The sequence below is a fragment of the Silurus aristotelis genome (assembly GCF_946808225.1).
Source record: "Silurus aristotelis genome assembly, chromosome: 19".
Classification (NCBI taxonomy): domain Eukaryota; kingdom Metazoa; phylum Chordata; class Actinopteri; order Siluriformes; family Siluridae; genus Silurus; species Silurus aristotelis.
The window spans coordinates 14,561,253-14,575,086 of NC_139592.1; the positions used below are offsets into that span (position 1 = coordinate 14,561,253).

Here is a 13,834-nt window from a genome sequence, read left to right on the forward strand (position 1 = left end):
GGAAATTTGAAAGCGGCTTTGTTAATGTTTTGCTTTTTTATAATGTTGTTAATAATGTATTGCAGTAAATAAATCATGTAAAGGTTTGCAAACCTGGATATCAATTCAATTAATTTTTATTTGTATAGTGCTTTTAACAATGGACATTGTCTCAAAGCAGCTTTACACAGATAATGGGGTGTTAAAGAATGAATAAGATGTTCAAGAAAGAATGAAGCAGAAGAAGATGAAGAAGGTTCTTATCAATTGACAATGAAGGTTCATAATGCAATATTTCTATGTTTTAATAGCTGTGAAACGAGGAATATGAATGTCTGTTTAGCCTTTCAAAGAAGCAATAACATGCTACATTTCATTTAAGCAAGATATCAACATATGATCAAAAAAGGCAAGTAATTTTAGAGGAACACTTCACCAAACACATGAAAACTCCAGTATATTACTTTTTACGATGCATTTTCCATAAGTAATTAAGCCATGAGAGTCAGTGAGCGATATGATCATTTGTGATCAAATATAATTTGTTTCACAAAAAAATCACTGATGGATTTGATATAAGCATCATACCTCTAAGCTTAGAAAATGCACACATGGCAGTGAGGACCAGATAAAAGCAGTGGCCATTGTAGAAATCGCTTAACATCTGTGTTTTAGAGCAGATTAACTGGCATCCATCAGGCTTTAGTTCATGTAATCACAATCTGTATGTTCAGTAAAGAGATTATAAAGCAGTAACCAGTGGATTACATCTTGGTTTCTTGGAGGTTCAGTCGTCATTATATTTTCTTCCAATATAAATTGAATCTCACCTCTAATTAAAGGTAAAAGGTTATGTATAGATTTTACATCTTGTGCTTTGATATAACACATCAACTAATTTGCTTTTCAGGGAAAATCACTACCAATGATTTAGCAATTCTTGCATTGTACAAATCCACCCTTTGGATATAAAATCCAATGTTCATTCTGAAACAAATGCAAGCTGTAGTCAAAGATGATTAAAATTGTTTCCGTCATGTAATTTACATATAAATCATCATAAAGCTGCTTTGCAGAAATCTGGGTTTGGGCCCCTTGAGCAAGCCAAAGGCGCGGAAAGAAAAATCCTAAAAATATAAGTGTCGAAAGAACTCAGCTTCCTCTGGTAGACACCACATGGTGAAATTACAGTAGGAGGAATACAAGTCTGAATTACAGGAGTGAGATTATCTGAGGGATTCCAACACAGTAAAGCTTTCTGATGCAGTCTGAAAAGAAAGCGCTCCATATAGAAAACTATCAATGAATGTGAACATGGAAGGTGTTAAGGAGCTTTTATGTCTGCACTATTGAAAGCATCCTGATGAGTTTGGAAATAGTAGCAAGCAGGATAAGTAAACTCTCCATCATCACTGAATCGGAAATAGACCTGACCTGAGGTTAGCTATAACAAGTGGTGCTGGACCATGGCCAGGATGATAGTGAAGAATCTCAACAAGCTGAACAATGGACTCTTCTATCTGTTGTGGTCAGGTAAGTGCTTTCGCTCCCTCAAGGCTAACACAAAGAGAATAGAGAAAAAGCTTCTTTCCACATGATTTTTATTCTCTCAACAAGGACAACACATAGACTTGAGCTTGGGTTTGTTTACACAATACCAACTTCATCAACCTGATGTTCATGTTGCTAAGAACAAACAACTGCACATACCTGCACTTTATTCAAAGTGCAGTTACATTGTTTTTACCACCATTCTTTATTCATTATATTGCATTTTTATATATTTACATTTTCTTTTCCACCAGTATAGAAGAAAATGTATATGGTTTATGCAAAGAGCATATAGTTTATGTCAAATTTGTTTTGCTGTCACAGGGAGTCAGGAAAAAAAGACCATTTCACTGTTTACGGTTGTGTATGTGACCAATAAAATTTGAATTAGAATCTGAAGGTATAGAGTGCAAAATGAATAAATCATAACATAGCAGGAGTTAAAAAGCGAGTCAGTCCATCAGCCAGCAGTTAGGAAAATGGTCTAGGACAGGATCGTCATGCAGTGCTTATGGACCTGGAAAAATATTTCTGTAGACTGAAGCAAACACCAGGGAAAAAATACAGTAGCAGAAGTGATAACTGTAATAGATGCAGATGTATCAGCTACAAGGTCAGAGACAAATCACACAGAAAAGAATGTTATGAACCACTGTAAAACACAACCATTTATAATTCTCATGTTTATTAATAGTTATAAACTATTTATTTGTGATGAAGGTTTTAAAATGTAACAGTTGTTGCCATGTCAAAATTACATTCTTAAAAGAATGAATGTTAAAAAAAAAAAGGTGTGGCCTTTTTGCCCCAGAAGCTTCTTATACATTATGAGGACAAATATTTTTGTACACCTGACTATAAGGTTCGTATGTGCTTTTTAAACATACCATTCTACATTTGCTGTTTTAATAACCTTCACTTTAATGGGATGATGCTCCAATAAATTTTGGAGTTGTTTTAGAGTGTCTGTGAAGATTTGTGTTCATTCAGGTACTAATGTAGAGTGAGAAGGCCTGAGGTGCAGTAAGCGTTCCAATTCATCCCAAAAGTGCTTAGTAGGGTTGAGATCAAAGCTCCATAGCAGGCGACTCAGGATCTTTCACTTCAACCACGTAAACCTTATTTTCATGCAGCTCACTTTGTGCACAAGTCAATTGTCATGCTGGAACAGCTTTGGGTCTCCTAAATGAAATGGAGGGAAAATTTCATGCTACCAAATCCATAGAAATCTTATGCAGTTGTGTTCCTACAACTTGGTGGGAACAGTTTGGGCAAGAACCAAATTTTGCTGTAAAGATAAGGCGCTGTAATACTTGTCTATACAGTCTTTGTACAGTGGATATAAAAAGTTTATAAACCCTTATGAAATTGCAGGTTTTTAAAATATAAAGACAGAAATAACAATAATATAAAGGTCAGATTTGTTACATCTTCAATGTGATTTTCCAACAAACAAAAATATATAAAGGTTTTTAACATTTTAAAAAAGAAAACAGATTGATTGCATAAGCCTGCACACCCTTTCATAATGGGGCTTTAAGCGTTTTCACCAGTCACATTCAAAATTAGGCCTGTAAGTAAATGGCATACAGTTTCCATCAATGAAAGTGATTCTGATGAAAACCGGATAAAATCTGTTGCTGAAGTATTTGCTTGAATGTGTGGGGTTGCATTGTACTAAAAAACCTGCAATTTCAGGAGGGTATGTAGGCTTTTTATATCCCCTGTATATATTGGACATAACAATCCCTGCCTCTGTGGTACCCCAATCAAAGTACACATCTCTAGTCAAGAGAGCAGGCATGGTCTAAGCATGAGGAATCATCTTACATGACAACAGGAGTTTTTGGATGGTGCTGCAATGAGCACCTTAGCTGCTTTACACATCTATGGCGCTTGGTTTGACCCTGGTCTGTAGTTTACGGTTTGTGCTGCATTTTATTTTTCTAGAGTCTCTGATTGCCTTCATTTGTCCAAAAACATGCAGGTATGTAAGAGTAAATGAGTGTATGAATATTCTTGTGCATAATGTAATTTCATGGACTGGTTGTTGTGATTGGCTCTGGATCCACCATGACACTGATTAAAACAAATCTGAAGATTAATAAACAAATCAAAAGCACGAAAAAGCACACAGTATTTCACAAGCTACAAGAGACTCTGAAAAAGCCTAAATAAATGATTAAATAACAGAAAAGGTCAGAATGTTACACAGTAATGAGGGATCCCGAGACGTCAGCCTCCTTTCTATCTTCCTTCATTGTAGAGCAACATATCCATTTACATTCCTACTCAATGATAATATTACTTATTTGGAACTGATAATCTAATTATTAAAAATTAGATTTATTATGTTTAAATAAGTCCCTTACGAGGGAAATATCAAGGTTCCTGACGTCGGAGTGACGTGGGGCCGCCTTCCCGTGGGCTCACCACCTGCAGGAGGGACCGTAAGGGACGGTGCAGTGAGGTTTGGGCAGCAGTCGAAGGCGGGGGCCTGCTTAGACTGCTGCCCCCGCGACCCGAATTACGGATAAGCGGGAGAAAATGAATGAATGAATGAATGAATGTTTAAATAAATTCAATTCAATTCAATTCATTTTTATTTGTATAGCGCTTTTAACAATGAACATTGTCTGTGGTGATTAAAATTAAATATGTTCTTTGTAAGTACGTTTGTCCCTGATGAGCAACTGTGGCAAGGAAAAACTCCCCGAGATGGCATAAGTAAGAAACCTTGAGAGGAACCAGACCCAAGAGGGAACCCATCCTCATCTGGGTTGCACCGAATGTCCATTTTAAGCAGATATACAATGTTGCGGGGTGCAGTGATGATGATCAGAAGCGAACTGTATCCTTAAATGTAGCTGAGTTGTATAAAAAAAATTTATTGTGTCCTAAACACTGAAAGTTTATTCAGAGGCTTGATGACATTGTAGGTGTAGGTGTGAACAATCATACATAGTGATGTGTACATTATATTATATTATTACATTATATTATAATTTTTTAGATATATTGTCAGACAACATAGTGTGAATAAAATAAATGCTCCAATGGGACTCTTTGTTTTGGATTAATTTGAACTCATTTTTTTGCTTTATGTGGGGAGTTCACATTGGTATTATTATTTCTCAGCTGGAGAGAGGCAGTAAATAGTTGGGCACTGAAGAAGTTACTGTAATCTTTAACGTATATAATAGTACGTTTGAGTTTAATATTAAATTCAATAATCCATACAAACTTGAATTAAAGTTGCAGATTTAAAAGCTTTAATGGGGGGGGGGGACAGGAAAATACTGTCGATTATCTGTCGTCTGTTATTGTTGTTTGTATTGTTGTGTGTGCTTTCCTCTGTTCCTTTCTCAATAAAAATAATAATAAAAAAAAGCTTTAAGTGCTTTTATTCAACCTACAAGCAATCCTAATTTTAATATTCACTTTTAGTACTTTCAAATCCTTTGCATTCTGAGCAATAGACATCACCACACATTGGGTTCATCCCTGGTGATGGTCTACCATACCTTTACTGCAATTGTCTTCAGCTCATGCTTGTTGAAGGTGTGCCTTCCGGTTTCCAGTAAGCGAAAACACTTGGGCATTGCAGAAAATGTGACTTATTTGCCTTAAAAATGTCAGGTTGTTTTTTTGGATCATGCTTCATATTATTGTTCATCTGCACTTAAACTTTCCAGTGGGTTTTGAAGCATTTGGCTGAATGTAAACAGATCATATGGCCTTATACATTTCATAACAATCCTGCTGCTTTTGACAGACATCACATCGTCGGTAAATACAAGGAAACAAGTTCCACAGGCAGCCATATACTCCAATGCAATAAAATGATGTGATGAGCTTTGATTCATGAGCAGCACCTTTTTTTCTCTGTGTGCTTGTCTTTCCATCATTCTAGGATGTTTTGAGGTTTACCAAAGGTTTACATGTTGTGATTAACCCTGTGTTCCAGGGCTTTAAGTGTTTCTAAGCTCCCCAGTGCAATCTTGCTTTCTAAGAACGAAGCTGATATGGCCATGCCTAATGTTTTTATTTTTTCCCTCATGAGTTGTTTGACTTTTCAGCATAGTGATAGCTTGCTTCTCTGGCAGTGACATCTCTCCGCAGTTCATATTGAGAGATAACAGCAACCGATTCCAAATAAAAATGACATACCAGATAGATTTTTTATCTGTTTGCTTGTAAGTAAAATATGAGGGAATAACAGATATTCCTAATACAAAACATAACAGTTGAACTGGCAGTTGCCCAATCACTAATAGAATTGGTCCCTAAAAACATTCGGACTAAATAGAAGGATTTCTATTTCTTTTGGTATTTCTATTAGCATTTTCTAAACCATTTGTCGTGATCTTAGGTAAGGAGGGAGGGTATACATTCGCTCTTCTATCAGTACATTTTGATCACAACAATTATGTGTGTGTGTGAATTCATGCACACAGTAAAGTGTGATGTGAGTATGAGCAGAAAGATGCAGTCAGCACAGAAGAGGCATGTGATAGCATTTACCCTCACTACCTGGTAGCTATCATATGATAGGGGATGGCTGCCTGATGGGTGGGGATTGGCCATGACTAAATAAAAAGAAAAGAAAAATCCAAAAGAAAAAAAAGCCTGTCTTCAATATCAATATCTACATAAAACCGTGCTCTGAGAGACATGTAACCTCAAAGTGCACCTTCTGCGGCAGCTTATTTCCTCCAGAAGCAAAAAACAAAGTCATTATCAGATATTAAGGTTGTGAGTGTGGTATACTTTATTATTACTACTGCATTTCTTGCACATTTTGTAAATAGCAGACTGTTATTTCATTTATCTCATGCATGCTCTTTAACACCCCAATGTAACAATAATACAATAATGCAGCATTTGCTAGAGCAAAGGGCAGTGTATGTACTTCTTTGTGCAAAATGATAACACCAAAGTAGATGGGATCTATTATTATATTAAAGAGAAATTTTGTTTGAGGTAAAGAAAATACTATAACCAGCAAACATGGGTAATCTGGTCTTGGTCTTGACATGAGCTTGGCTATGTGTTGGTCTTGCCCCTATGTGATGCTCAGCTAAGGTGGGCTTCAACACTGATATACATTTCACACTTAAAGCACCTGCAATGAGCATTTTTGTTGGTTCAGTGCTACCCCTGGTGGTGAATTTGCATTTTGCCACTTCAGTCTTGGAGTTTTAATATGCAAATCGATTATAGGATCTCTGCTCAAATGTATAATTAAAGTTTTGGTTAATCAGTTGATCTTGCAAATGAAACGGATTACAAAAAAAAAAAAAAGCTTTAAACCAAGATTTGTGTAATTTGACATTCATTCTAGTAAAAGCTTTCTCATAAAGTAAGCCATAAATAAGCTTTTTTAGAGTTTAACTGAACATTTTATATTTTATATAACATTTTATATGCACATACAATAAACTATTTGAACAAAAGATTGCGAACACCTGACCATAAGTTTGTATGCGCTTTTTGAACATCTCATTATACATTTAGACCCCGTTTGTTATTCCAATAACCTCCACTCCTCTTCGAAGATGTTTCACTAAATTTTTGCCTCATTCCAACACAAGGGCTTTAGTAAAGGTATTTACTGATGTAGGGTTGGGATTGGGAGGCCTGGAGTGCATTCAGCATAACAATTTATCCCAAAGGTGTTCAGTAGGGTTGAGGTCAGAACTCTAAGGAACCACTCAATATCTTCTACTCTAATCCATGCAAGCATATCTTCATGGAGCTCACTTTGTGCACAGGGGCATTGTCATGCTGGAACAGGTTTGGGTCTACTAATTCAGACATCATAAATAAAGCGAAGAGAAAATGTAATGCTAGTGCATTCAAAGGCATCCTATACAATTGTGTGCCTCCAACTTTTTGGAAACAATTTGTTGAACCACAAAAGAACGACATGGGAACAACAATACACTTCTTTATTCCTGTGTTTCTGCAGCCGAAAATGTTTCGAGAGGTCCGAGGAGAACGGTCAGACTGTAACTGCGAGCTACTGTGAGCTAACCCTAGATACATTTATAATTATAGCATTTGGCAGACGTCCTTATAAAGTGCGACTTACAGAAGTGCTTTAAAATCTCTATTAATAAATACATCCTGATACTGGTTCACTAGGTCACAAGCTAAAAATGTCATCAGTGTAAACTCTTGCAGAAGTTATATATAGCAGAAACCACACAGATAACACATTTTGTTTATTAAAGTGTTAAATAAGGTCATTTGGAGAGCAAAGAGTGATTTATCTGTTCTGACATGTTGGGGAAGTTCATTTCATGACCTATGTGCCAGAAAAGAGAAGAAGCTTGATGCAGGACTTTCTTATACAGTGAGATGGTGGACCGTTTAAGCAGTGCTAGATCACAGAGAGTGTAGAGCAGTACATGGAGTGATAAGTCATTTGGAGTAAGTAGATGCTGTCTTTGGTATTGTTGGCAAGAATCATTGTTTTCAATCTGATGCAGGCAGCTACAGGAGGTTAGTGGAGAGAGTTGAAAACGTCATGCAGCTGAATTCTGGATCAGGTGCAGAGATTAAATCAGAAGCCGACCTGCCAGAAGCATGTTGTCGTCGGCTTGTCAGAACACACACACACACACACACACACACACACACACACACACACACACACACACAGCAAATCTTGAAAAAGATCAGCTACACCAGCAGAAGACCAGATCAGGGTCAACATCTGTCAGCCAAAAATTAAGTTCTGAGAATAATGTGTTCAGATTAGATATCACCAATCAATGCCAGTGAAATTAAGTAAATACTTCCTTAAAGTGTAGTATGTGAGGTACTATAGAGACAATGATAACACTTTCACAGCTGTTCAGCAAGATATTTTATTAGTTATTTGCAATTCACTCTGTCAAACCTGACCATGAGCTTAGTAATGCACTTTGGACATTTTTCAGAACAAAATAAGGGCTGGTATTGGCCTAAGGTGAACATTTACTCATACAACCAAGTAGATTTTTTTAGAAAAATCTGAGCAGCATTATAAAAACCTCTACAGATTTCCAGTGGTTTAAAAAACCCCAGAGACAGAACCTTAACTCAGGGAGTCCCACGAGGAAGAGGAAAAACTGGAGTAGACTGAACTGGAAATGCTCATCTGGCTCGATTCCTTTAACCCGATTTATTTTCACGTGGCCTCCATAATTGTCTCTTCCTCTCTGTCTGGATCTCTCCTTCTTAAGGCTGCATGCGGATGGCTCCATCTAGGCGAATCACCTCACCGTTGATCATGGGGTTTTCGGCAATGGCGGTCACAAAATGGGCAAACTCAGCAGGGTCACCCAGGCGCGATGGGAAAGGCACCTGCCGGGCAAGAAAACTCTGCACCTTCTCAGGCAGCCCGGCCAGCAGTGGCGTAGAGAACAAACCTGTCGTGGGAAAAAGTAATTAGACAACGTGTGAAGGGTGTGAGATGACCAAGACAATGAAACATATCCAAAACTTTAAACCATTCCGTCACACAGATTTTCATATTTTTAAAAAGCTGTTTAAACTGAGGACCTCACAATTTGAAAGAAAGAATCCTCATTGACTGATGAGACATCTTATACTCCAAAAATGGCCACACTGTTGTAGCAGTTCCAAAAGGAGAACACTGGAAAACTTAAAGGGAACCCAAACTAAGAGTAACCTGAAGCTACAATGCAGCAATCCTAATCCCTCATAACTAGGTCTACCAGTTTAACAGAAGAAAAAAATTTGTGCTACTGCATCTATTGACATTCTATACAATTGTGTGCAATCATACATGCCTGGAAAAAAAACAGGTGTCCCAAAACGTTTTTTTTCCATATTGTGTATCTTATCAAAATGCTGATTGTTATATTAATATTGTAAAGAATTATAAAATAGCATACAATGCGTAGGTCCTTTTTCTGTGCACCAGCACATTTATGTACAAACATCAAAACAATATTTTGTTTATACGTATTTAATTAGGTAAAGCCTCATTTGCATATATATTCTTCAGAATATCGGAGCTATAATTTACCCATAATCTCATAAGCAAGGGTACAGTTATACAGGAGCGATGAAAGTCCCAGGTGTTGAGTGCTGTATCTAATCAGAGATGTGCGGAAACTCAGAATGACCGCACCCTCGCTTGTGCAATATTGTTTTTAGACAACGGTTCAATTAACAGGAAATTTATATAGAGTTCCGGTAGCAGATCCTGAAGCAAAGTTTTTTTTAAGTATTGTTTGCCATGCCCTCTGATAATGTCAGCAACTGTAGTAACCGTTATGTGGTGCACACACATGAGTGAAGTGACACATAGTGAAACATCCCATAATGTTTCATATATACTAATAGAAGCAGTCAAAATACTGTCTGACCAATCAAATCAATTTATCAGAACTAACCGATGTGTAATGATAAAACGACCTATTCGCCTCGTGTAGTGTCTTCTCTTAATTGTTGTTTATGGAAAGGATTTACTTTTAAGGCCCGAAAAGCATTGTACGGTTTATTCTTTGAAAAACAAAACAAACAAGTGTCTGTAAAAGGTACAGAGATGAGTCACGTGTACAGCAGATGTACCAACCTGGAGCAATAGTGACCACACGGATACCCATAGGAGCAAGGTCTCGGGCAATGGGAAGGGTCATTCCCACAATACCACCTTTAGATGCAGAGTATGCAGCCTGACCCACCTGATAAACAGAGCAAAAAATAAAAAAATAAGCTACTAGAACTAAATAGTGCAGATGTGTAAAGGGACTCAGCATGTGACTTACCTGGCCGTCGTAAGCTGCAATACTGGCTGTGTTAATGATGCAACCTCTGTGTCCATCAGCATCCGGCTCATTTTTGCCCATCATCCCTGCAGCCAGCCTTATTACATTAAAGCTTCCTGCAATGTTTACCTTAAACAAACGGAAAAAAAACAGAATTAGAGCATTAGATATGAATTATTCAGGACAATATTCAAATAAAACACTACTGATTGATGGCAATACTAATAACCGTTTTTGCAAACTTTAATATGAAACCAGACTGAAGCAGAATAGAAGAGGCTAATGCAGTAATTTAAATAAAAGGAAACATTTTTCCTTAAAGCTTTTACATTTTATACACATTTATTACTACATGTTCATCTATTTCTCCACAACAAGTTTAGATAAGAAAAAAATAGATGATCCAGAGATAATCCCAGGAACACTGGCCACGAGGCGGAAGAACTTCAGCCTGGATAGGCCTAATCTCACTCTTCACAAATACTAATCCAGTTATATAACATTAGTGTTATGCTTGCAGAGCCATGAACTCACAGTGATGACTCTACTGAAGTCTTCCAGACTGTGAGGGATGTCCTTTTTGAAGTTGTAGGTCTTAACGGCGATACCAATACCTGCGCAGTTCACAGCCAGGTCCAGCCGTCCAAATTTCTCTTTAGCCAAATCAACAGCTGAGCGCACGTCTGACTCTGAAGTTACCTACAGAGAGAGAGAGAGAGAGAGAGAGAGAGAGAGAGAGAGAGAGCGCGAGAGAGAGCGCGAGAGAGAGGGGTTTTAAACATTCATTTATTTTTTTGTTCTAATAATAAGCAGTTGTGCAATTAAACCATATATGAACAAGTCCAAAGATAAATTCCTGTGTAAACACCTCTAATGGCTCCACATGCCTGTAAAGATCAGCAATGTGTGTCTGGTGCTGATTCAACTAAATACCATTCATTTCTATCTCAATAAAACTAAATTTAATTTCAACCAACTGACTCTCCTTTAGCAAAGAATAAAGAAACATCTAAATGGAAGACTAGTTTGTATGAAAGTCTTCTCACTCTCCAGTGTTCTGTATTGTTTAAAGACTATAATCAAACTCTTGATGTCACCCAAATGAGGATGGGTTCCCCTTTTGAGTCTGGTTCCTCTCAAGGTTTCTTCCTCACAACATCTAAGGGAGTTTTTTCTTGCCACAGTCGCCACGGCTGCTCATCAGGGATAAATGCACACCATTCACCTTAACCGTTCAATTCTGTAAAGCTGTTTTGAGACAATGTCTGTTGTGAAAAGCGCTATAGAAATAAACTTGACTTGATGAAACTAAGCGCTGTAAGAAGCTGAAAAGCCATTCACATTTCTTTTGAATGTCTGATGAATTTGAAAACTGAAAGAATGCCAAAACAACTTCACTTAATGTACTTACATCAGCTGGCGTGAACACACAGCGCTCCCCGAGAGCTGCAGCCACACCTTGGCCGTCTGAACTGGGCAGATCGAGGATCACAGCGCTCGCACCGTGTTTGATTAGCCGCTCCACTGTCGCCCTGCCCAAACCCGAGGCACCTCCTGTGACCAGCCCCACCATTCCCTACAAACACAGAACAAATCAAAGGCCACGTAAAGACATACAGTGGAACCCGGACAGATGGAGTTACCCATTTGCAGCTAGATTAGACTGAGCAACCCTGAAAAACTATGAGGATGTATCTGGGTGGTAATCGAAATATAAACAGTTTGATACAATCGCTTTAGGCAACAATGACAAAACTATAATGGACACTCGGTGCCACCCAGATAAGAATGGGTTCCGTTTTCCTTTTTTCCTCGCCACTGTCATCATTGGTGTGATCATTAGGGATAAACTTATAGGGACTAAACATACAGGTACTAACATTATAACTAATTTTATACCCTCTTTATCTCTGTACAACTGCTTTGGGACAACATCCATTGTTAGAAGCTTTTAACAAACAAAATAAAATTAGGCCCAGGACCTTTTTCCCTGTTATATATATGAATCTACTTAGATAACACATTTTTCCATATAAATGGACCCATCCAGTGTGTCCACTAGGGTTCAGTGTGGATAAAGTGTGACCCTGACCAGGATGAAGTGTTAAGAGAAGTAGAATGAATTCATGAATAAAGAAAGCGTTGTGCTCCCAATTCAATCGTCTGTTGCTTGTGTTAGGTTTTTCCAATTTCCTCCCACCTCCGAAAAAAAAAAACCCTGAATGCTACAAACGAGTGTGTGAATGTGTGTGTGTGATGTCCTGATGGACTACCATCCCATCCTCACTGTATCCAAGGTTATAGAGGATAAGCAAAGCCTGTGACTAGGATCAATCAGTCACTGGAGATGATGAAAAGCTTGAGTTGGAGATCATAAATGATCCTATGTGGAAATTTTGAGGGGAAGAACAGTCAGAAAACAAGGTTAAAAAAATCTTCCTAAGGAAGAGAGGACAGTCTGACTTTCAGGAGCTCAAACACCATGGATCTTGTGAACGCATGTATTGTTGGGTATCAGCATGCAGGTGGTGACTGATATTGTGCATGCAGTCTGATTGATTAATGCATAACCTCGTCTCATCTCACATGGGAGGCCGTGCTGCTTGGACATCACGTGACTCGCAGTAAACCCAAGGCCTTTACATGCTGCTGCAGTGAAGAAAGCTGCTCCACTACCACTTCAAAATTTCTCCTGGCTTTCTAAGACACACACACGACGTCAAGCATGCACGCATTAAACGCAATGTTTAATCTGCTACCAAAAGACGCTTGACTCCATGGGTTAGTTATTATTCTTATTCAATTGCTTTCTCACCTTGACGTTCCTGATGTTCGCCATGTTTGCAGGCGGCAGTGCTGCAGGACAGGAAGGCGTAACGGAAGAAAACGATACGAAACTGAGTTTCAGACCAATCACAGACAAGGACGCACTACCTGCTCTTATCCTATTGGCTGATGGTTATTTGATTGACACGAGCTCTCACCACTCAGATTAAAGACCAGGATCATTAGGGTCACAGACGGATAGCTCAAATTCACGCGCTCCATTAGATTTTCATGGACACTGTTGTCCCTATTGAACTGTAAATATGGGTGTTATTACTTACTATTATGAACTGTTTATTTTTATTAATACTACCTAAAACATCAGACAACTGTTCTATAAAAGTAGTTCTTGCTAATTTCTTTGCCAAAACAGAATTTATCCAAATGAGCCATACTGACAAAAAAAGTATTGAGACACCTGGAATATGTGTCTCTTCCCTAAAAAACAAGTTGGAGACAGAATTGTATTGTATGTTTTTGGATGCGGTAGCATAAAATTCTCTCTTCACTTAAACTTGAAGACTCAATGAAGATATGGTTTGCATGGGTTGGTGTGGAAGATCTTGACTAGCCTACTATAGAACTCTGACCTCAACCCTGCCGAACACCTTCAGGATAAATTGGAATGCTGCCCGCAACCAAGGCCTCCTCCATCAGTACCTGACTTTCACTGTAATAATCACAAATCTCTG

At 38.1% G+C, this 13,834-nt stretch overlaps 1 protein-coding gene across 2 annotated transcripts in view; it reads right to left on the reverse strand.

Moving 5' to 3' along the window:
* Window positions 1-8,387: 8,387 nt before the first annotated feature.
* The window catches only part of hsd17b10 (hydroxysteroid (17-beta) dehydrogenase 10), a 13,973-nt gene continuing 8,526 nt past the window's right edge, over window positions 8,388-13,834 (reverse strand). The window contains exons 1-6 of one of the 2 annotated variants that reach the window (XM_083570426.1): window positions 13,132-13,236; window positions 11,728-11,892; window positions 10,851-11,015; window positions 10,317-10,445; window positions 10,124-10,232; window positions 8,388-8,948 (exon numbers count right to left, since the gene is read on the reverse strand). In XM_083570426.1, the coding sequence (XP_083426552.1) occupies window positions 8,758-8,948; window positions 10,124-10,232; window positions 10,317-10,445; window positions 10,851-11,015; window positions 11,728-11,892; window positions 13,132-13,155 (783 nt within the window). In that variant the 5' untranslated portion in view covers window positions 13,156-13,236 and the 3' untranslated portion in view covers window positions 8,388-8,757. Of the gene's footprint in view, window positions 8,949-10,123; window positions 10,233-10,316; window positions 10,446-10,850; window positions 11,016-11,727; window positions 11,893-13,131; window positions 13,237-13,834 lie in introns of those variants that run through there. The other variant, XM_083570427.1, reaches the window with a different exon arrangement.